Below are 22,513 nucleotides of genomic sequence, written 5' to 3'. Positions count from 1 at the left end.
CTTCCTATTTAATGCCAGTGTCTCTTGATCTAGGTTTAAAAATTTACTGGTTTTCCTATTTACCATACACCAGCTTATGAAAATTTACTGGTTTCCATACACTGACTAATACGAGTGCCTTCCATACACTTACTAATATACTCAGTTCAAAAACTCAATACTAGTGCCTCTTGATCTGAACTCGAAAATTTACTTTTATTCCTATTTACTAGCCGCTTGATCTGGACGCGAAAAGTGATCTAGTCTCTTGGCCTGTATTCAAAAATTCAATTGTAAGTAGGTTCGATGGTCTCTATCAGTTCGAAAAGTTTACAATTCTTCCTATTTAATACTAGTGCCTCTTTTAAGTTGGTTCTTTCAATTTACTATTCACTTTTAAGTTGGTTCTTCCAATTTATTAGTCTCAGTTCGAAAACTTAATACCTGTGTCCAAATTCGAAAATCCTCACTGAAACCTTCCTACATCACATGATCTTCAATATCCCTCACTGAAACCTTCGTACATCACATCATCTTCAATATCCTCACTGAAACCTGAATAGGGGTAGAAGGATCATAAATATTAGGGAGAAATAGAGGTGTCATAGGTTTATAAGGATAATGATGATTTCATTTATAGTTGTATTATTTATCTTCTTTTTAATTCAAAGGATCATTGTTTGGGCGGTCTAATCGAAGGTACTGACATGCTACTGCTTTAGAATCAAAAATTTACTTTTCACAGTTCGAAAACTCAATACTAGTGTCTTCCATACACTTACCAATGTACTTCTATTCTCTTTTGAGTGGGGTCGAAGGATCGCAAATATTAGGGGTAGAAGGATTATAGATTTATATAAAAGGATTATAAGTTCATACAGAAGGATTTATAGGTTCATACAGAAAGATTATAGGTTTAAAGGATCATAGGTTCATACAGAAGGATTAAAGGTTTAAAGGATCATAGGTTCTTACAGAAGGATTGTAGGTCTACAAGGTTGGAAGGATTGTAATGATTAGGGTAGGAGGAAATAGTGATCATGATCACTTAATAGGAGAGTGTCCCAGAATCTATCAAAATTAGAATATGAAAAGAAGATTAATTAAAAGGAAAATTAACACCACCCGAGCGAAGTCAATGTTGATCCCAGGCCACCTAGGATCAACGTTTAACATGTAAGTCAATGGGAGGAAGAGATTTAGCTTTTTGGGGTATGAAGAATTTTGGGTCTTTAGGGAAAAATTAACATGCAAGTGAATGGGGAAATTAGGGAAGAGATTTGGAAGTTTTGGGGAAATGAGGGTGAGAGGAAAATTAACATGTAAGTCAATGGGATTTCAAAGTGGCCTAGGATCAACATTATTACCCTACTGGGGATAGAAGGGGAAGCACATAAACACAACATTTGAGAGCAGGGACATCGGGAATGTGTGGGAGGGAGAGAGCTTGGGGGAGGCGGCGTGGGAAGGGGGGGGGGGAGGTGGGAGAAGTGTAAACACAAGGACACCAAGGACTTCCAGGAAAGAAGATTGGATTTAGGGTGAAATTAGCGGGGGTAGAAAAGATCAAGATTTTGGATGGGGGAAGACAAGAGATGGTGGTGAACAGCTGTTTTAAAGACCTGGAGGGAGGATTGGGATTGAAGAGAGTGAGGGAGTTTGTTCCAGAGGCGGGAGAAAAGAGGAATGAAGGAGTGAAGGTGAGCAGAGAGTCTTGATTTTGGCAGTTTAACCATAAGAGGGTTGCAGGCAGATCTTGTGCAACCTGCAGGAATATTTGTGGGACAGAGCCCAGAGAGAGCTGGAGGAGCAAGGCCGGAGAGTAGTCGTTCGAAGACACAAAGACCACCAACCTGCCTGCGGTGAGTAAGTAGAAGGCCCTCGGAGGTAGCTTCATCACGGGAGATTCCAATGATTCTGAACGCTTTGGTTTCAACAGCGTGAAGACGAGCGAGGTGTGAGGCAGGAGCACCAGCCCAGAGGGGAGAGCAGTATTCCATGGAGCTGCGGATGAAAGCCTTGTATGTGGTGAGGAGCTCAGGTGTGCCAAGGAAGGACTTCGCACGACGGAGGATGCCCAGTCGGCGACTGGCTTTGGAGGCCAGATTTGAAATGTGGTTTTCCCAGGAAAGATCATGGCAGATAGTGAGACCCAAAAGCTTGAGTGAAAGAACTTCTTGGAGAGGATTATTCAGAAAGTGGATGGGAGGGTTGTCCAGACGGTCTTTTCGGAGAGACATCGTAAGAGTGTGAGATTTGTCAGGATTGAAAGACATGTTCCACTTGTTTGCCCAGTCAGTGATTTTGTCCAGGTCTGCAGAGAGTGAGGAGGCTGCAGACTGCCGATCTGAGGGATGAGAAATGGAGCAGCAGGGAGTGGAGTCATCAGCAAAGAGATAGAGAGGATTTTCAAGAGAGTCGGAGAGATCATTGATGAAGACCAGAAAAAGCACAGGGCCCAGAACACTGCCTTGGGGAACTCCAGCCTGAACAGGAAAAGGAGATGAGAGAAACCCATTCAGGGCCACACTTTGACTATGACCAGAGAGGAAGTCCACAAGCCATGCATGGAGATTTCCATTGATACCAAAGGAGGAGAGATTGGTGAGCAGAGCGGGGTGCCAGACCGTATCGAAGGCACGTGATATGTCAAGGGAGACCACTCTAATTTCTTGTTTGACATTGAGGACCTCCATTCATTTTTGAGACAGCAGAAGCAGCATGTCCAGAGTAGAGTGACCTGGTCTGAAACCAAATTGATGATCAGAGATCAAGCCATTTGATAAGTGGAAAGATTTGATATCCGAGGCAATGATGGATTCCATGACTTTGCTGATAATTGGGAGAAGGCTGATTAGTCTGGAGTTGCAAGGATCTGTTTTTGCACCTTTTTGTGTAAAGTGGTGATGTTGGCTGATTTCCAAGCTGATGGCAGATGACCTTGAGCAAAAGAGAGGGTGAAGAGAACAGAGAGAGGGAGTGAAAGAGCGGCAGAGCAGGATTTTCGGACCCGTTGGCTGATGCCGTCAGGTCCAGTTGCAGAATCAGAGTCGAGGGTTGACAGAAACTTTTCCACCTTGTCAGGAGAAAAGGATACAGAGTCCAGGAGCAGCTGGGTATGACTGGGTACGGTGGGAGTGGGATGCTCTCAAGAGTGGGATGGGTTTGGGATACAAGATTTAGAGGCAAACACAGAGTTGAGGCATTCAGCTTTTTCACATGCGGAGTCAGCTGTGTAGCCGTTTGAGGTAAGGGAAGGGGATGGATGGGCAACAAACACCAGAAACGGATTTGATCAGGATTAATTATGAGGATATGGACAACTCTAAACTCTCCCCTCACTGATAATTGATCATAATGTGCCATTACATATTCACAATAACACAGAAAGTGAGTGCTTTTGTGCTTTGAGGATCTCTCTTTATTGTGAAACTCTTCACAAATTCAATTTTCATGAAAACATAGGCAGCAGTCTTCTTTTGTTGAACAATTTTACAACAAGGGTGTTCTCTCCATATCACATATGACAATGAAACATGGACTACAGCAAATATTGAGGAAAAATTGATGTTCAAACTGCCATGGAAAGATGCCATCTGAGCATAACCAAAAAGGGACAAGAAAAACAACTAAATTAGATGGAAAACAAAATTTCTAAACACTGGTAACAATCAAAAAACTTAAACGGAACTTGGCTGGATACATGGCAAGGACAGAGACAAGAATTACAAACTGGCAAACTAAGGAAGACCCTGAAAGAAGCACGATGAAATCCAAGATCAGATTGAGAGATTACGTTCTGTAACCATTTGAGTTTTTGGCAACAATTTTTCAACAGTTCTCTATTATGAGAATATGGAAAACCAAATTAATAAAGTTTACATTTTAAAAAAGATGTTATTTTCTTTAAACTTCGTTTGAGGACGCATATGGGGTTGGAATTTTGAGATTCTTGTTGTCTTCTGACACCAGTTTGCAGACATTGTTGTGGACATTCTGGTGACAGCCACCCATATGGCTTTCATCAAGGGGTTCAGGGTGCTGGCTGGTTGTCAGGGGTTACAGATGGTACTCTGAGAAGTTGTGCTAACAAGGTATATGCTCAAAGGGATGTATGCTTTCATGATGGCTTTCTCCTTACTGGTTCACTGAATACCTTGCCTACTGCGGAGGATCGCTTGCAAGGGGGGCACGTACAACCCTATATGGGTAAAGCTCTGTGAATTTAACAAACCTTTATCAGCAATACTTTTCCCACAGTCAGAGCACCTTTTATGCGAGCACTCCAGCATGGGTTGAAGTTCAAGCTCCGTTTCCAAATAAAATCCTTGTGACAAATATAATATTTGTAATGACGCTTGTAGTGAAATCGTAGTAATCGTATTCGTACTGAACCCGGGGGATGCTCGCTCGCTGACGCCGCTAGGGGGCGCGGCTATAAGACCCGCTGCGGATGGTGCTCCGAGACTTCTTCTCCTGTGACATGTTACATCTAGCGGACTCGCTAATGGTATGCCTGCATAGAATACTGAGCTTGCTTGCATTGAATGTTATGGATGGACCCATGTGAGGCCAAGTCTTATTCCTATTGTATTTCTTGTATTACAGAATGATGTCATGGTCTTAATGGAATAAAACCACCAGTTGGACAAGTTGTGTGGACCTGATTGGTTTTCCACAACACTTTATTCCATTAAAGATCTACCGACATGGCGGGCAACAAGACACTGGGGGTTACGACCTTCTGTGCGGACCCGCAAGCTTCGGATGGGGGATTGCAACTGAAGCACTGGCTCAGAACGTTGGAGCATCATTTTGCGGAGCCCGAGACCCCGCCGATGGCTGCCGCGAAGCTGGCAACGCTGCATACAAAAATCGACTACAAGGTGTACACATCCATCACTCAATGCGCCACGTACGACCTCGCGATTGAGGAGCTCAAACGGTTGTACATAAAGGAGAAGAGCCCGGTTTACGCTCGGTATTTGCTCCTAACGCGACGTCAGCAACCCAACGAGCCAATGGACCACTATGCCCAGGAGCTCAGGCAGCTCTTGTTGGACAGCACCAGGGAGCCACGGACTCACGCGCAGTCTCAAGATGACCTTCTTTTAGACTCCTATGTCGCTGGAGTCGCCTCACAAGAACTAAGGCTCAAGCTCTTGGAGAAGACTGACCTGACCTTCGCTACGGCACTCGAGGTAGGGAAGGTATTCACCGAAGCACGGTTGCAATCGAACACCTATGATCGCACGCGCCTCTTGGCGGGAACTTCGCTATACGCACGGCCGGAGAGTGCTACCGCCGAGGACGCGGACCTGCCCGTGGAGCTCCCGGATGCTCCGGCGGAAGACCCGGTCCTGATGGCTGCTGCGACGGCCAGACCCAAGGCCTTACGCGGGGCCACCTGCTAATTCTGTGGGGGACAACGTCATCCCCGGGCCGTGTGTCCGGCCCGGGATGCTGTATGCCATCTGTGCTCGCAAAAGGGGCATTACGCGAAAGTGTGCCGGAAAACCGCTCGCGGCCGCGCGCGGCCTTGAATGGACTCATTGCGGAGCCTATGAGCCGAGCCCGGAATCGGGTGCCTTACCCGGCTTCGAAGGGCAGGGCCCCTCTCCGTGGGCCCCTGGGCGCTCAGTCGACCTTGGCGGGCGCCACCGGACAGCCACCACAGTCTCATCCTCAAACGGACACGGATTACGCGTCCTTGGCCAGAATCCGGGCCACGCGAGGGGCTTTGGCGCTTCGCCAAACCTCCGCGGTACGTTCTCCTCGTGCCGCTCATGAGCGAACGGCATCCACTGGCGGTGACATGGGATCGGCACCCGCTACGGTGGCCCTCCCCCGGAAAAAGGCGATCTCGAATACTACGGTGGCCGTCCCCCGGGAAAAAGGCGATCTCGAATACTACGGAGGCGTTTTGTGCCAAAATTGTCAAAAGGCGCTTTCGAACACTACGGAGGCTTTTTCCCCTCAAGATTGTCAGATTTTGAATCGCAAAACACTGGAATGCATGGGACCGCTCCCTGATGGCTGTAACGGATTCCCCATGGACAACGAAGACTCCGGCAACGACCGCGAAACTGCGGTTTGCATGGGAATACACCCTGACGGCTTCTACGAGACTCCACGTGCACCTCCTGAAGCCCGGAAAACTGCTGCTGGCGTAGGATCCGCCCGAGAGGCTCGACCGACCCACTCGGGGGGTTCAGTCCCATTCCCAGCAGGCTCGTCCGGCCTGGCTCAAGCCCTTATACCCCTCATGGTTGAAGGCCATTGTGTGCGGGCCTTGGTGGATACAGGGTCTACAGATAGTTTTGTCGACCAGCGACTGGTACACAGGCATGGTTGGCCAGTCTTGAGGTCTACGAGACGGATCTTCATGGCTTCCCAGGGACTTCCCCTCAGCACAAAGGGGGAATGCCGATTGAAACTCGTGATAAAGGGACGGGTTTTCCCAAATGTACCCCATATGGTTTTACCTGCCTTATGCGCTGATGTTCTGTTAGGACACGATTTTCTTAAGCTACACGGATGTCTGGAAATGGAGTTTGGTGGGCCTGACACGCTTGTTTTGGGGGGGGGGGGGGGACGCAGCTGCCATATGTGCCCTAGCGAAAATGGAAATCCAGCCGTTTTCGCTGTTCCCCAATCTAACCTCCGACTGTACCCCTGTCACGGTGAAATCACGGTGCTACTCTCGCGCAGACATGCAATTCATTGTGGACGAAACGGCTGAGCTCTTGAAAGACGGTATCATAGAACCTAGCCGGTCGCCGTGGCGAGCCCAGGTCTTGGTGGTGCAAAGCGAGGCCCACCGCCGACGCATGGTAATCGACTACTCCCAAACGATTAACCGCTTTACACAGCTGGATGCCTACCCCCTTCCAGGGATGGACGCGCTGGTGCGACAGGTGGCCCAGTATTCGGTCTACAGCACTCTCGATCTCCGTAGTGCGTACCATCAGATCCCCATCGCTAGGGCAGATCGTATCTATACCGCTTTTGAGTCGGGGCAGCGGTTATACCAGTTTACTCGATTGCCTTTTGGGGTAACGAACGGGGTCTCCTGTTTCCAGAGGGCCATGGATGACCTCATCGCGAGGGAGCACTTAACCGATGTTTTCGTCTACCTAGACAATCTTACGGTTTGTGGGTATGACCAAGGGCACCATGATGCTAATCTGAAGTGCTTCCTCGAGGTCGCGCAGAGGTATCACCTCAGCATGAACGAGGATAACTGTCAATACTCTCTACGCAAGATAGATCTTCTGGGGTACACCGTGACCCATGGCTCAGTTGCTCCGGATATGGAGCGTCTGCGACCTTTGCTCGACATGGCCCCTTCCTGCGATCGGGCGTCCCTGAAGCACGCCCTCGGGCTATTCGCCCATTACTCCAAATGGATACAAAATTTCTCCGTGAAACTTCGCCCCCTTGTGGCCTGCGACACCTTCCCACTGCGTCCGGACATGTTGGCGGCCTTTGGAGGCCTTAAGGCCGACATCGCCGGTGCCGCCGTGGTGACGATCGACGAGGGCGGATCTTTCGTCCTCGAAAGTGATGCCTCAAATCAGGCCATCGCGGCAACCCTCTCCCAAGGAGGGCGTCCGGTGGCTTTCTTTTCACGGACTCTTACCTCCGCTGAGCGGAGGCACTCGTCTGTCGAAAAGGAAGCGTACGCGATCGTCGAATCTATCCGGCGATGGCGCCCGTACTTACTCGGGCGGCGCTTCCAAATCATCACGGACCAGCAAAGTGTTGCGTTCATGTACGACACCTTACACGCCCAGCGCATTAAGAATGAGAAAATCACTCGCTGGCGTATCGAACTCGCTGACTTCTGTTACACCATCAAATACCACCCGGGGAAAGATAACCGGGCTGCCGACGCCTTATCGAGGCCGGCCACATGCGCGGGAATCACCTCTCTGGAGGGCCTCCGGGCACTGCATGCCACTGCGGGCCATCCGGGCGTAACGCATTTCGCTCATTTTGTGCGGCGTGGCAATCTCCCATACTCGATTGACGATATCCGCCGTATCTGCCGCGACTGCGCTTTATGCGCGGAAATCAAACCGCGTTTCTATAACCCACCCATGGGGACTCTGGTTAAGGCTACGAGGCCGTGGGAACGCTTGGCGATGGACTTCAAGGGCCCATTGCCGGTGTCGAGTAGCTCTCGCTATCTGCTCACTATCGTCGATGAGTACTCGCGATTCCCCTTTGCTTATACGTGCGTGGACATGACGGCTGCCATGGTGATGCGATGCTTACAGAACTTGTTTTCTATGTTCGGGTACCCGGCCTACGTGCATACTGACCGGGGTGCGGTCTTCTTGTCTCAGGAGGTGCGCGGCTATCTGCTCCAAAATAACATCGCTTCTAGTTACACCACGCCGTACAGACCCCAGGCGAATGGGCAGATCGAACGCTTCAACGGGATTATCTGGAGGGCCGTCATGCTCAACCTCCGGACCCTCGGCCGGGGCCTCGATAAATGGGCTTGGTCGCTACCTGCGGCGTTGAACTCGATCAGGGCTCTCCTGTGTAGGGCCACCAACCAAACTCACCACGAGCGACTTTTCCACCACCCCAGGAGCTCGGGGTGTATACGGTCTTTACCCAGTTGGCTCGCTGGGCCCGGGCCAGCCTACCTTAAACGGGCGATTCGCACGAGCAAGTACGACCCCCGAGTGGACAATGTGCAGATTCTCCAGGCTAATCCCGAGCATGCTCGAGTGATGACGGCTGATGGACGTGAGACTACTGTCTCCGTACGTCATCTTGCCCCATGCGGGATCCCCGACCCCAGTAGGGAATCGGACGAACCGATCGAGCCCATCTATGAGACTATGGACTCTTCCCGTCGCTGAAAGTCTGCCGACCCTCCCCTCGCCGTGTCTACCCGAGCCCGACGGCTTAGCGGTACCCCCATCGTCACCAGATCCTGGTGGCGCCTCCGACGCCGGGGACGCTGGGATACATGATGCCGTACCCGGGGAATTTCGGACGCGTGCTGGTTGGGAAATACGCCGCCCGGACCGGTACGGTTGGGTCGACTGATCCCCTGTTCCGCACCCCATTCGTGCTGCCGCTCGCTCGCTTCTAGCCGCTCTGCAGTTCAATTCTAACGAGGGGGGTGAATGTAGTGAAGTCGTAGTAATCGTATTCGTACTGAACCCGGGGGATGCTCGCTCGGTGACGCCGCTAGGGGGCGCGGCTATAAGACCCGCTGCAGACGGTGCTCCGAGACTTCTTCTCCTGTGACATGTTACATCTAGCGGACTCGCTAATGGTATGCCTGCATAGAATACTGAGCTTGCTTGCATTGAATGTTATGGATGGACCCTTGTGAGGCCAAGTCTTATTCCTATTGTATTTCCTGTATTACAGAATGATGTCATGGTCTTAATGGAACCACCAGTTGGACAAGTTGTGTGGACCTGATTGGTTTTCCAAAACAATGCTCTCGTTGGTTATCTCCATAGGTGAGTATTACGAGGTGGGAGGAAGTGCTCCCAGAACTAAAAATGTCCACCTCCTTTTTCAGTAAAGGATCATTATTCATGAACCAGTTTGTGAAAGTTCATTCTCATAGCTTTGTTCTGAGGGCTCGTTTTAGAATCCTCACTGAACCTCTGACAGCCTCCACCTGTAGCTTGTTTGTCATACTAATTCATGGAATGCTTTTTAAGTTTACCTCTGCACGGTATCAAAGCTAAAGAATTTTCCCATTCGTGTCTTTGCCAAATTTCCACTCGTTATTTTATTGTGTATGTTTTACTGTGTGTTTCCAGTTAGTGTTGGTTTGCAATTCGTGCAAACTTGTGAATAATCAATGATTTTATGTTTGGCACGGCCTGTTACTCGAGGCCTCCTACCGCCCCCCCCCCCCCCCATCAGTGTTTTGTGAATTCAAGTTGTTTCCTTCACTGTATTGCTTATTTCTTAGATTTTCTCTTCTCCCCCTAACTTCCCCGAACATCTACCCTTTGTCTAACGTTTTAAATAAACACACCCAAAAATTTTCTTCTATGCTTGAGGGCACATGTGCTTGTTGTCTCGCCCCACCCCTTTATCTCCTTTTCTTCCACCTCTTCCTTCCATCTCCAGCTGAAACTCGCCTTTTAAATTCTAGTTTCCTCCATCTCATTTAACCCTTTCTCCTTTCTCTGATCCACGCCCTCACTTCAGGGACTTTTCCCAAATCGTTTTTCATGGTTTTGTTTAAATATTGTTGTGCGATTCCCCTTGCTTGATACCGGGGGAATCACGGATATCCAATAGCGAGCCAAAGGCAATGCCCAAATGCAGATTTTATATGTGGGGAAAGAAAGGGGAAGAGGAGGCTGAGGCTTTTACCTGAGCAATCTCGCCGGGCAGTCTTCAACATGCGGAAAATAACTCACACGGAAACCGATTTAAAATGTATGGAAAATAACGAAAGGATTTATAAAATAAAATGCTGGTAACAAGAAAAACGCGACGGTAAAACTAAATTCCTACAGGATCCTTCACACCAGACTGATAACACAGACAAATGGGGAATAAAATAACTGGAAAAAAAAATAGGTTGTGTGTCTATCGTACACTTAGCTCTGATCAGCTCGGGGGGAGGGGGGCGTTCATCGTCAGGAATCCAAGGCTCCGGAGGGACCGATGTCTGGTGCATGCAATACGCGCATGTTGGCAGGAAACAGGCCTCGCTGCACCCATTCACATTGCAGCACTCACATGGGGTCTTGTCATGCTGTATGCTGTCCAGCCACGCATCGTCACCGACGACAAAACTCTCCACGTCTCCCGGTGGTGGCTGAACACGGCCGGTCCAAAAACAAATATGCGAGGGAGAAGAACAAGGGAACTAGACGAGAGCAAGAACAGCACAAGATAGGAGGGTCAGAGAGCAAGAGTCCAGGGTAAGAGCGGAGGGCAAGAAGACAGAAATGTCAGTCCTCAAGTTCCTTTAGCGTCGGGGTCATGACGTAATCAGCGCTTCTCCACCAATCTTGTTCTTGCTCGACTCTGACATCCTCGGTGGCCTTTGCCAATCGGCGCATGGCTTCATCCTCGGCCTTCCTTCCCTCAATCAGCGGGTAGCTTTTTGCCCCACCATGGCCAATCACGAGTCCCCGGAGCGTGTCCTCGGCCTATCCGAGCTATGTAGATAGTGGTGTCCATCGGCAGTGTTCAGATCTGGCTTCTGGTTGGTTTTATTGTTGTTACTTAGTGCAATTTACGGGCCTTTCTCACTAGTGTTTACGGTGCAGTGCAAAAAAAGCCAAAGAATAGATCACATAAGGGGTGTTGCAAAACATTTTACCTTTTTTCCCCCCTGAGAACCCGTTACGGTTGTGCATCAAATGTGCATCAAAGGAAGCGTGCCTTTGGGGAAAAAAAGGTAAAATGTTTTGCAACACCCCTTCGGGTAAGACTTACGGCGATAATTTATTCTTACGCCCTAAGCTCGTTAACATGCCCTGCCCCCTTGTGACAGGGACGAAAATACACGTTACTCTGACATTCAGCTAAACGGAACTTATTACAGGTGATGGTTCTTACCCGACATCCGGAGCACTGACCTATACCTGACTACCTGACTACCTGAATCTACCTGACTCAGCATAACACCACCTCCACAAACATAACAACATGTTTAAATGTTCCCCTGCAGCATTTTATTCAGTGGTTTATTACAACATGCTGTTTTTATTCCTATTTAAAAGGCTTTTTTCAATTTCCTCATTAAATCATTCCATTTCCAAAAACAAATCAATCTCTTCCAGTCATTCCTTTCTACATTCTCTAAACTCACCTTCATTCCACTACTCCTCTGTCGTTTTCAAACAGATATCTGACTTGAAAATCACAATAAACCCTGTTTGTTACAAATGTTAGTTTTTCATGAATCATCTACTTTCTAAACTTCCTCCTCAGCCCTCATGTCCAAAACTTCCCCTCACCACTCCCTTTCAATTTCCCCCCCTCACCCTTCCCCTGCTAAACTCTCCCCTCACATCTAAATCTCCCCCCTCACCCATTCCCTTCAAATCACCCCCATCACCTCCCCTTCGAATTCCCCACCCCCTATGATTTTTCTCGAATTCTACCCCCTCCCACCTCCTCCTCCTCCTCCTCCTCCTCCTCCTCCTCCTCAAAGCTGCTGCCTCCCCACTTCCTCTCCCTTCCATCACATACCCCCACATCCTCCAACCATTGAATTTGCTCTGCCCCCTCAAACAACACCTCACTGTGCCTCTTCCCATCACCATCAAACCATTTGTCCTCCTAATCCTTCCCTTTCTCCTCACCATTCTGCAATCTCCGACACACTATCAACAGCTCCCCTACCTCCCGCTCTCACCCCTCATCTTACCCTACACCTCCCCTGTCCTGTACCCTATGCTCCCCGTCGTTCTTCCTTCACGGTATGGACCTCAAACATCTGGGGCCTTCGCTCAAACCTGATTGATCTCTCCAGGTTGCTTCTGACAATCCAGACTTGATCTGCTTAACAGAAACTTTCCTCCTTCAAGATGTCTCTGATTCCTTAATATCTCTTCCTGGTCACTCCCTCCTCCTGTACGATAGACCTGAGCCTAGTCCTGGTGGTGGGGTGGCTGTCTTTATCAAAAACTCTCTTCCTCACTCTCCTTGCACTGCCCTCTCTCCACCCCACCCCCAGGAGTACCTTTGGCTATGGCTTCCTCTCCGCTCCCACCTTTTGTTCATATGTGTTCTGTACCATCCTCCAAACAGTGAGGACTCCATTTACATTTCGCAGTTGGACAACATGGACCAACTTCTATCAACTCATCCAAACTCTCTCTTCCTCATATGTGGTGACTTCAACTGTCACCAGGCCAGCTGGGTGGGTGTGGGTTCCTCTCACATCAGCCATGGCACTTCAGCAAAGGACTTCTGCAACTCACTGGGACTGACACATTCTGTCAATTTCCCAATCGGGATCTCAGTCAATGGAGTATCTTCTCTTCTCGACTTGGTTATGACTAACTTCCCTGCAAATGTCTGCTGCTCTTCTTCTGTTCAAATCGGTTCTTCTGATCATTTCCTTGTTAAAGTGGACATCTCTCTGGCCATTCTCAAAGAGCCTCCTCAGCGCAGATGAGCCTGGAATTTCGCTCAGGCTGACTGGCACGGAATTTACGCAGCCATCAATCATCTGGACTGGTCTCCCATCTCCACTGCCTCTTGCATCAATGCTTCCTGTGAATTCTTCCAAAGTAAACTGCTCTTTCGCTCATGCACAGATTTGTCGCATCTCATCTTCAGTTGTCGTACCCTTCCTCCCATCCATGGTACACTGAAGCTTGTGGTGAGGCAGTTGCCATGAAGCAACTTGCCTTCACCTCATGGAAGGCTAATTCAACTGAAGGTAAGCTCAGTTCCTTTCACAAAGCTCGGAACAAGTGTGTCTACCCTCACGAGAGCCAGGAAACATTATCTCTCTACTCTCAAGTGTGACCTCTCAAACCTGTCCCCCTCGTCCAAATCCTGGCGGCGTCTGGTCAAATCTGTTTCTGGTGTTTGTTGCCCTTCTATCCCCTCCCTTATCTCAAACAGCTACACAGCTGACACCACATGTGAAAATGCCAAATGCCTCAAAATCTTGTGTCCCGAACCCATCTCTCTCTGTACCCACCATTCCCAGTCTAACACAGCTGCCCCTGGACTATGTGACTTTCTCTCCTGACAAGGTGGATAAGGTTTTGTCAAACCTTGATTGATTCTGCAACTGGACCAGACGGCATCAGCCAATGGGTTCTAAAATCCTGCTCTGCCACTCTATCTCATCCTCTCTCTGTTACCTTCACCCTCTTTTTTGCTCAAGGTCATCTGCCATATGCTTGGAAATCAGCCAACATTACAGCTTAACACAAAAAAGATGCAAAAAACAGATCCTTGCAACTACAGACCAATCAGCCTGCTCGCAATAATCAGTAAGGTCATGGAATCAATCATCGCTCAAATCAATCATCGCATGGGTCATGGGATTAAATCCTTCCTCTTCTCCAATGGCTTAATCTCGGATCATCAATTTGGACTCAGACCAGACCATTCTCCTCTGGACATGCTGCTTCTGCTGTCTCATCAATGGATGGAGGTCCTTATTGCCAAAGAGGAAATCAGAGCTGTCTCCCTCGACATATCATGTGCCTTCAATACAGTCTGGCACCATGCCCTGCTCACCAAACTCTCCTCCTATGGTATCCATGGAAATCTCCACGTATGGCTTGCGGACTTCCTGTCTGGTCGTAGTCAACGTGTGGCCCTGAATGGTTTTGTCTCATCTCCCCTTCCTGTTCAGGCTGGAGTTCCCCAAGGAAGTGTTCTTGGCCCTGTGCTTTTTCTGCTCTTCATCAATGATCTCTCTGACTCTCTGGAAAATCCTCTCTATCTCTTTGCTGATTCCACTCTCTGCCACTCCATACCTCATCCCTTTAGATCGGCAGTCTCCAGCCTCCTCACTCTCTGCAGACCTGGACAAAATCACAGACTGGTCAAACAAGTGGAACATGTCTTTCAATCCTGACAAATCTCACACTCTTACTGTCTCTCTCCGAAAGGACTGACTGGACAACCCTCCCATCCATTTTCTGAATAATTCTGTCACTGTCAGAAGTTCTGTCACTCAAGCTTTTGGGTCTCACTATCTGCCATGATCTTTCCTGGGAAAACCACATTTTAAATCTGGCCTCCAAAGCCAGTCGCGGACTGGGCATCCTCCGTCATGCGAAGTCCTTCCTTGGCACACCTGAGCACCTCACCACATACAAGGCTTTCATCCACAGCTCAACGGAAGTGTTCTCCCCTCTGGGCAGGTGCTCCTGCCTCACACCTATCTCGGCTTCACGCTGTTGAAACCAAAGCTTTCAGAATCATTGAAATCTCCGGCGATGAAGCTAACTCGGAGGGCCTTTGACTTACTCACCGCAGGCAGGTTGGTGGTGCTTCTGTCTTCTACTGACTCCTCTCCAGCCTTGCTCCCCCCCAGCTCTCTCTGGGCTCTGTCCCCCAAATATTCCTGCCGGTCACACAAGATCAGTCTGCAACCCTCTTCTGGTGAAACTGCCAAAACCAAGAATCTCTGCTCACCTTCACTCCTTCATTCCTCTTTTCTCACACCTCTGGAACAAACTCCCTCACTCTCTTCAATCCCACTCCTCCCTCCAGGTCTTTAAAACGGCTGTACACCACCATCTTTTATCTTCCACCATCCAAAACCTTGATCTTTTCTACCCCCGCTAATTTCACCCCAGATCCACATTTTTGAAATCCCAACTTCTTTCATGGAAGTCCTTGCAGTGTCCATGTGTTGTTTTTTTTTACCTCTTCCGCCACCCCTTCCCATGCCTGCCCCCCCCCCCCCACCCCCAAGCCCTCTCCCTCCCACAGATCTCCTGATGTCCCTGCTCTGTCTTGTCTCCCGCTCCCTTTATCATGTTTTATGTGTCAGTTTGTCTTTTTGTGATCAATGTTAGTTCTTACACGAGCTGCGATCTTGTATAAAAAAAAAAAAAAAATTACCTACTCAGTTCGGGTTTTCTTGATCATTCGTATTCGCTGCTGCCCCGACTATCACTGGTACAATTTCATGTTTCTTCAATTTCGAAATCCTGTTAACCTCATTTGTCATATATTGGTATTTAAGATTTCATTTCTCATGTATGGATCTTCATATGCGTTTTCAAATTGACTTTTTGAGAGAAACCTTTATCACATATCGAGCATATGTGAGGTTGCTCCCCTGTATGGACCTTCATATGTAATTTCAAACTGACTTTGTGAGAGAAACCTTTTTCACATATCGAGCATTTGTGAGGGCGTTCTCCTGTATGGATCCTCATGTGTGATTTCAAATGGCCTTTTTGAGAGAAACCTTTATCACATATAGAGCAATTGTGAGGACACTCCCCTGTATGGACCTTCATATGTAATTTCAAACTGCCTTTGTGAGAGAAACCTTTTTCACATATCGAGCATTTGTGAGGGCGTTCTCCTGTATGGATCCTCATGTGTGATTTCAAACTGCATTTGTAAGAGAAACCTTTATCACATATCGAGCATTTGTGAGGTCGTTCTCCTGTATGGACCTTCATATGTAATTTCAAACTGCCTTTGTGAGAGAAACCTTTTTCACATATCGAGCATTTGTGAGGTTGTTCTCCTGTATGGATCCTCATGTGTGATTTCAAACTGCATTTGTAAGAGAAACCTTTATCACATATCGAGCATTTGTGAGGTCGTTCTCCTGTATGGACCTTCATATGTAATTTCAAACTGCCTTTTTGAGAGAAACCTTTATCACATATCGAGCATTTGTGAGGTCGTTCTCCTGTATGGACCTTCATATGTAATTTCAAACTGCCTTTGTGAGAGAAACCTTTATCACATATCGAGCATTTGTGAGGTTGTTCTCCTGTATGGATCCTCATGTGTGATTTCAAACTGCATTTGTAAGAGAAACCTTTATCACATATCGAGCATTTGTGAGGTCGTTCTCCTGTATGGATCCTCATGTGTGATTTCAAATGGCCTTTTTGAGAGAAACCTTTATCACATATAGAGCAATTGTGAGGACACTCCCCTGTATGGACCTTCATATGTAATTTCAAACTGACTTTGTGAGAGAAACCTTTTTCACATATCGAGCATTTGTGAGGGCGTTCTCCTGTATGGATCCTCATGTGTGATTTCAAACTGCATTTGTAAGAGAAACCTTTATCACATATCGAGCATTTGTGAGGTCGTTCTCCTGTATGGACCTTCATATGTAATTTCAAACTGCCTTTGTGAGAGAAACCTTTTTCACATATCGAGCATTTGTGAGGTTGTTCTCCTGTATGGATCCTCATGTGTGATTTCAAATGGCCTTTTTGAGAGAAACCTTTATCACATATAGAGCAATTGTGAGGACACTCCCCTGTATGGACCTTCATATGTAATTTCAAACTGACTTTGTGAGAGAAACCTTTTTCACATATCGAGCATTTGTGAGGGCGTTCTCCTGTATGGATCCTCATGTGTGATTTCAAACTGCATTTGTAAGAGAAACCTTTATCACATATCGAGCATTTGTGAGGTCGTTCTCCTGTATGGACCTTCATATGTAATTTCAAACTGCCTTTTTGAGAGAAACCTTTTTCACATATCGAGCATTTGTGAGGTTGTTCTCCTGTATGGATCCTCATGTGTGATTTCAAATGGCCTTTTTGAGAGAAACCTTTATCACATATAGAGCAATTGTGAGGACACTCCCCTGTATGGACCTTCATATGTAATTTCAAACTGACTTTGTGAGAGAAACCTTTTTCACATATCGAGCATTTGTGAGGGCGTTCTCCTGTATGGATCCTCATGTGTGATTTCAAATGGCCTTTTTGAGAGAAACCTTTATCACATATAGAGCAATTGTGAGGACACTCCCCTGTATGGACCTTCATATGTAATTTCAAACTGCCTTTGTGAGAGAAACCTTTTTCACATATCGAGCATTTGTGAGGTCGTTCTCCTGTATGGATCCTCAAATGTGATCTCAAATGGTCTTTTTGAGAGAAACCTTTTTCACATATCGAGCATTTGTGAGGTCGTTCTCCTGTATGGATCCTCATGTGTGATTTCAAATTGCCTTTTTGAGAGAAACCTTTTTCACACATCGAGCATTTGTGAGGTCGCTCTCCTGTATGGATCTTCATATGTGTTTTCAAAAGGCTGTTACTAGAGAAACCTTCATCACAGACAGAGCACTTGTGGGGGTGTTTTCCAGTGTGGATCCTCATGTGTATTTTGATGTTACTTGTTGAAGCAAAATCCATTCTGCACACATTACACTTGTGACGTATTCGTCTTTCTGCAACCTTTTTGTTTTTGTTGAATTTAATATTGATCTTCGTGTTGCGAGGCCCAGTCATGCACTTGTATTTTATAGGAAGTGCGCCTTGATGTTGTGATTCTTTCTTCAAAAAAGGCTTCTTCTTCCCTGTCATGCTGCGATTGGACCTTATTTGTCCCATATTACTTCTGGATTGTTCTACAGAAACAAACAAAAAAAAATGTTTTTTTTTTTTGTCAAAATCAAAATGCAAAATATTTAACACTTTTCCGAAAATTATTTATTTTTTTACATTTTTTACATTTCCACTCACCAGTTGCAAAACAGGCAGCACTTCCGTTTGTCATGTGAATATCATCTGAACCTTCCTTTGCAGAAGCACATTTTGAATCTTCAGTGACAGATGAATCATTCTTGTGTTGTCTGCCTTCCACCTTTAAAGGATAGACATCACCTGTGTACAAATCAGCATCAGTCGTTTGCAGGGAAATGGGATTGATAACCATCTTGAGAGTTCATAGAACATGTTACGTCATGAATGTATTCTTAAATTTAAATAGAAACATTGGGGCAATACCCCTGTGTGCTCACCTGGTAGAACACAGCCATATACTACACTGACTAAAGGTATTTTAAACCATATCATGGCGTTTTTAACCAATTTCAATGGATGCCAGAAGACACGGCACCATTTACAATCATACTAACGTAATCACAGAATTTGAACAAACAAACAAAAAAAACAATTTTGGGGGGCAACCTATCCTCTTGCCCCCCTGATCCCCTCCACCATTCATTAACATTTTGTAAATGCCGTGAACAAACGTTGGTACCTCATGGGTCATGAACAAAATGTTGTGGTTTCATTGGAATTGTATGTTTAGTTTCTGAGAAGAAAGCAAATACCTATTTTGGAGGGCGGCCCCTAACCCCCCCCCCCCCTGCCCCCGTTCAACCCCAAAGGGGCAGTTTTTTTTTTCAATGCCATGAACAAACTTTAGTCACAACATAACAAATATTATTTGTGCCAAGTTTGGTCACAATCCCATCAGTGGTTGCGGAGAATTGTTTCCGGAGTGACAGACAAATGGACGTGCCACCAGATAAGGTCCCCAGAACTTCGTTCCAGGTTTGTTAATAATTAAGTTAAAGGTTGTTAAAAAGTAAACTTCCGGATGTTGCACTATTGAAGCAGTCTTTGAAACAGTCTTCTACCTCACCCTTATACACCACCCTATTTAACATGCTCAAGTCGTGCTAAACTGGAAGTTCGTGGAAGTAACACGAAGTTGATTTGTGTTCAACAGTGTTCAAGTATTTAATTCAATTTACATAAAATAAAGATTGGAAAATTCAGTTTTAAAAATTTCTGGAATTTACTGGCATTGCACAGTATATATTACATCACTCTATCGAACACGTCACTTTAGTTATTTGTGCCTGTTATTTGTGTCCTTTATGATGTCATTATAAACAGTGATTCTCCTGTTCGGAATGATTTTCTAATTTGTTTGACTCCCAAGCAGCAGACAGAGTGAAAATATTGATGCAGACGCGGGGTTTGGGGTTTTGAGTTTGGGGTTTGCGGTTTGGGGTGCATCACGAGTGGGACTTCTCGGGCCCTCCCCAACCTCTGAACCTGCAAGTCGCCATGCCGTGGATAGGTTCGCGGCCTCATGGGAAGTTAAGCAACTACTGACACCGATTGAGACCGCCAAACCTGGCAACACAATTGATCTCGGCAGGTGATCCTTCCACTGCATGAACAGATCGGCAGCTTCTCCTCACGTGATCAGTGCGTTCAGACAGCAGCGATTGCTCTGGCGTTCCAGCTTTAAATCCGCTTCCGCACAAAAAGTTATATCCAATGTAAGCTCCCCTTGTGTAGTCCGTGGGCTGATCCCTTAAAAAAACAAAATTCGTCTGCACCTCTTAGATATTAGGTTTCTGTGTTTTATTTTGTACATATGTGTATAAGAAAACATTTTAACTTGGGAAACCCTCTGAGAAAGTGTCCATTCTGCCTCAAAATTACGTTTCAACCGTGTCATCCCCTCTTGAACCGAAACTAACAACTTTCAATTAGAACATTGTATTTCACATGTGTATACATCTTTACAATCACTTGAAGTGGGTTTCTAACTTATTCTAACATGCTGATTACAGATACAGAGACCATAGACTGTTCAACCTTGTTGGGTTGGGCCAAACTGATAAATCCAAGATGGCCGCCACCGATTATGCCAAGAGTGTCTTAATTCTCATATATTCTAATCTATTTCGGATACAGACATGCGGAGACACGATTACTACGCCATTGTAAACAAACCGGTCTACTTTGAATGGATGACTTGCAAATAAGCTCACAAGTCTAATTTGTGGTTAAATATGAGTTTTTGGAGTTGTTCGTGCGAGAAAATGCATATGGCATCATTTCTCGTGCGAGTATGGGTATATCTCAGCATGCGTCAACAAAATCTAGGCCTCGTCTAATCCCATCTCGCACTCGAAATGATGCCATATGCATATATTGTGTTTTTCAAATTACAGTTGTCGTGGCACGTTATAAATGGTTGGAATGTATTTGTATGTAATCTGTTATTGTGTCCATGTTCTGTCACTCCACATCACTATCCTCGTCGTCTTCATCGCCCCCAACATTGATTACACTTGTTCTATTCCAACAGTGGTCGTCGCACATGCACAGGCGTGTGTATGACACACCACAGTGTCGGCAACCACAACGTCGGGTGGTGCATGGCATGTTAGATTTGCGTACTGTCGCCATGGTCCATATTGCTTGCTCATCAACTACCGACTTTTGGATCATAGTGATGATGTCATGCAAAGCATCTTTACTGTGGTTGGAGACTTTAGGTAAAGAAGCCTTTGCTGAATTGACCCGTAGAGCATAAGAATTTGTGTAATCATGGTAGCATACGTCATGCTTCAGTAAATCCCCTGCAATGGCATCTGTGCCACCACGTGCCCCTCCTGCAAGATGATTGACAATACTACTGTCGTTACGTACGGCTGCTGCCTCTTTGAGTTTCTCCACTGCAGAGAGCAATGTGAATGGTGTGGCCCTGTGTTTTTTTCGTTGGTCTTTTTTATCTTGTTTGTATAGCTCTTGGCATATGATACACTTTCCCAGATCAGTGGGTTGAACTTTAGAGCGTGTAAATCTTTTTTGTGGCGAACAACCGGTGATTTCATCAAATGCATCCTCAAGTGGTGAACGAGCTACACGCTTCTTTTCCATCAAGCGTACACTCTTTTCGAGGGTGTACACTTTGTAGCAGTTGATATGTTTCACGATGCTACTGGCTTCGACTGGCAGTGGAACTGTTCCGTCAATGTGTTGTTTGAGGGTTTCGTCGACATGGTCTTTCCGACGTTTCGCGGCATCGCACAATTTACCCCACGAAGCTGTTGTGAACGTGACTTCCTTGCCTGGAGTTTCACTGTACCCATGACAGACGCACTGGTTCCATTTCACCGGTGGCATCGTGGTTCCTCAACGTCGACGAATCACTGTTTCAGATCTGGAAGTATATGATAAATATTATATAATTACTGTAAACATATATTAGTACTTGAAATCTTAACACTAGCTGTAGAATATGGTGAATAATATATATCCACCATGCTAAAAAAACAATATCTATATTGTGTTCATTGGTCGTTTCTGATTCATATCTGCTTCAAATAATTCTTAGCAAACTAAAACATGAATACATGCGTTTGGTGTCATATTGAGGTTACTTGCTTTCTAAATGAAAGAAAAAGTAATTTTTTTCGAATTTGCTGCAGCCCTGTTCGACATACACTTGACATTTACCAACAATTATGTGTAGTTTACCAAAGAAATAATGTGGGCATTGCATCCTCATGTCTGGAAACATACAAAACGATAGTTCATACACGTATGTACCTTATCTAGATTAGAACATGTGAGAATTAAAATGTTTCATCATAATCGGTTGTGGCCATCTTGGATTTCACAGATGGGCCCAACGTAAAAAGGTTTAACAGTCTGTGGTCATTGTATCTGCACTCAGCACGTCAGAGTAACTGAGAAACGCGCTTCAAATGATCGAAAAGATGTATATACATAGGAAAAACAATGTTCCAATTTATAATTGTTGGTTTCGGATCGGTCGGATTTCAGGGGGGGGGGGGGGAGGGGGTCACACCGTTGAAATGTAATTTTGAAGCAGAATGGACACTTTCTCAGAGGGTTACCCTAGCTAAAATAGTTTCATATACAAATACGTACAAAATAAAACACAGAAACCTAATATCTAAGAGGTGCAGACGAAAACTGCATTTTAAGGGTCTTATGGAAATCGGCCCACCGACTAGTGGAAGAATTAGGTGGTACAACCGTAACCTGCCCATTCATTTGAATTTTCGCACTGTCATTCGGCGGATTTCCTTCAGGAACCCCGACGTGTTCTCCACATCCACTGCTCATACGCACAGCTCCGTAACTATCACCAGGCCTACTCTCGCACCGTGGTACATCTAGTACATCCGGTACATCCCCAAATCGCCTCACGGACCAGCGCACACAACTTACACACACCGGCCATCTCACGATCTCTCGCACACCATTTAAACACACGATCACACAATTCAAACTCCACAATCAATCTCACTCCATTCACAAAC

General features: G+C 46.3%; 1 protein-coding gene across 1 annotated transcript in view; it reads right to left on the bottom strand.

Annotated features, from left to right (window-relative positions):
- Nucleotides 1-13,678: 13,678 nt before the first annotated feature.
- The window catches only part of LOC137419055 (uncharacterized), a 67,723-nt gene continuing 58,888 nt past the window's right edge, over nt 13,679-22,513 (bottom strand). Inside the window, exons 3-5 of the mRNA XM_078766802.1 lie at nt 18,153-18,293; nt 17,147-18,037; nt 13,679-13,695 (exon numbers count right to left, since the gene is read on the bottom strand). Coding sequence (XP_078622928.1) covers nt 13,679-13,695; nt 17,147-18,037; nt 18,153-18,293 — 1,049 coding nt within the window. The remainder of the gene's footprint in view (nt 13,696-17,146; nt 18,038-18,152; nt 18,294-22,513) is intronic.

This window comes from Myxine glutinosa, chromosome 1 (genome assembly GCF_964187855.1).
Source record: "Myxine glutinosa chromosome 1, kmMyxGlut1.1, whole genome shotgun sequence".
Taxonomy (NCBI): Eukaryota; Metazoa; Chordata; class Myxini; order Myxiniformes; family Myxinidae; genus Myxine; species Myxine glutinosa.
Note: the sequence above shows the minus strand (reverse complement) of the source record. Positions and strands in the feature narration are given on the sequence as shown.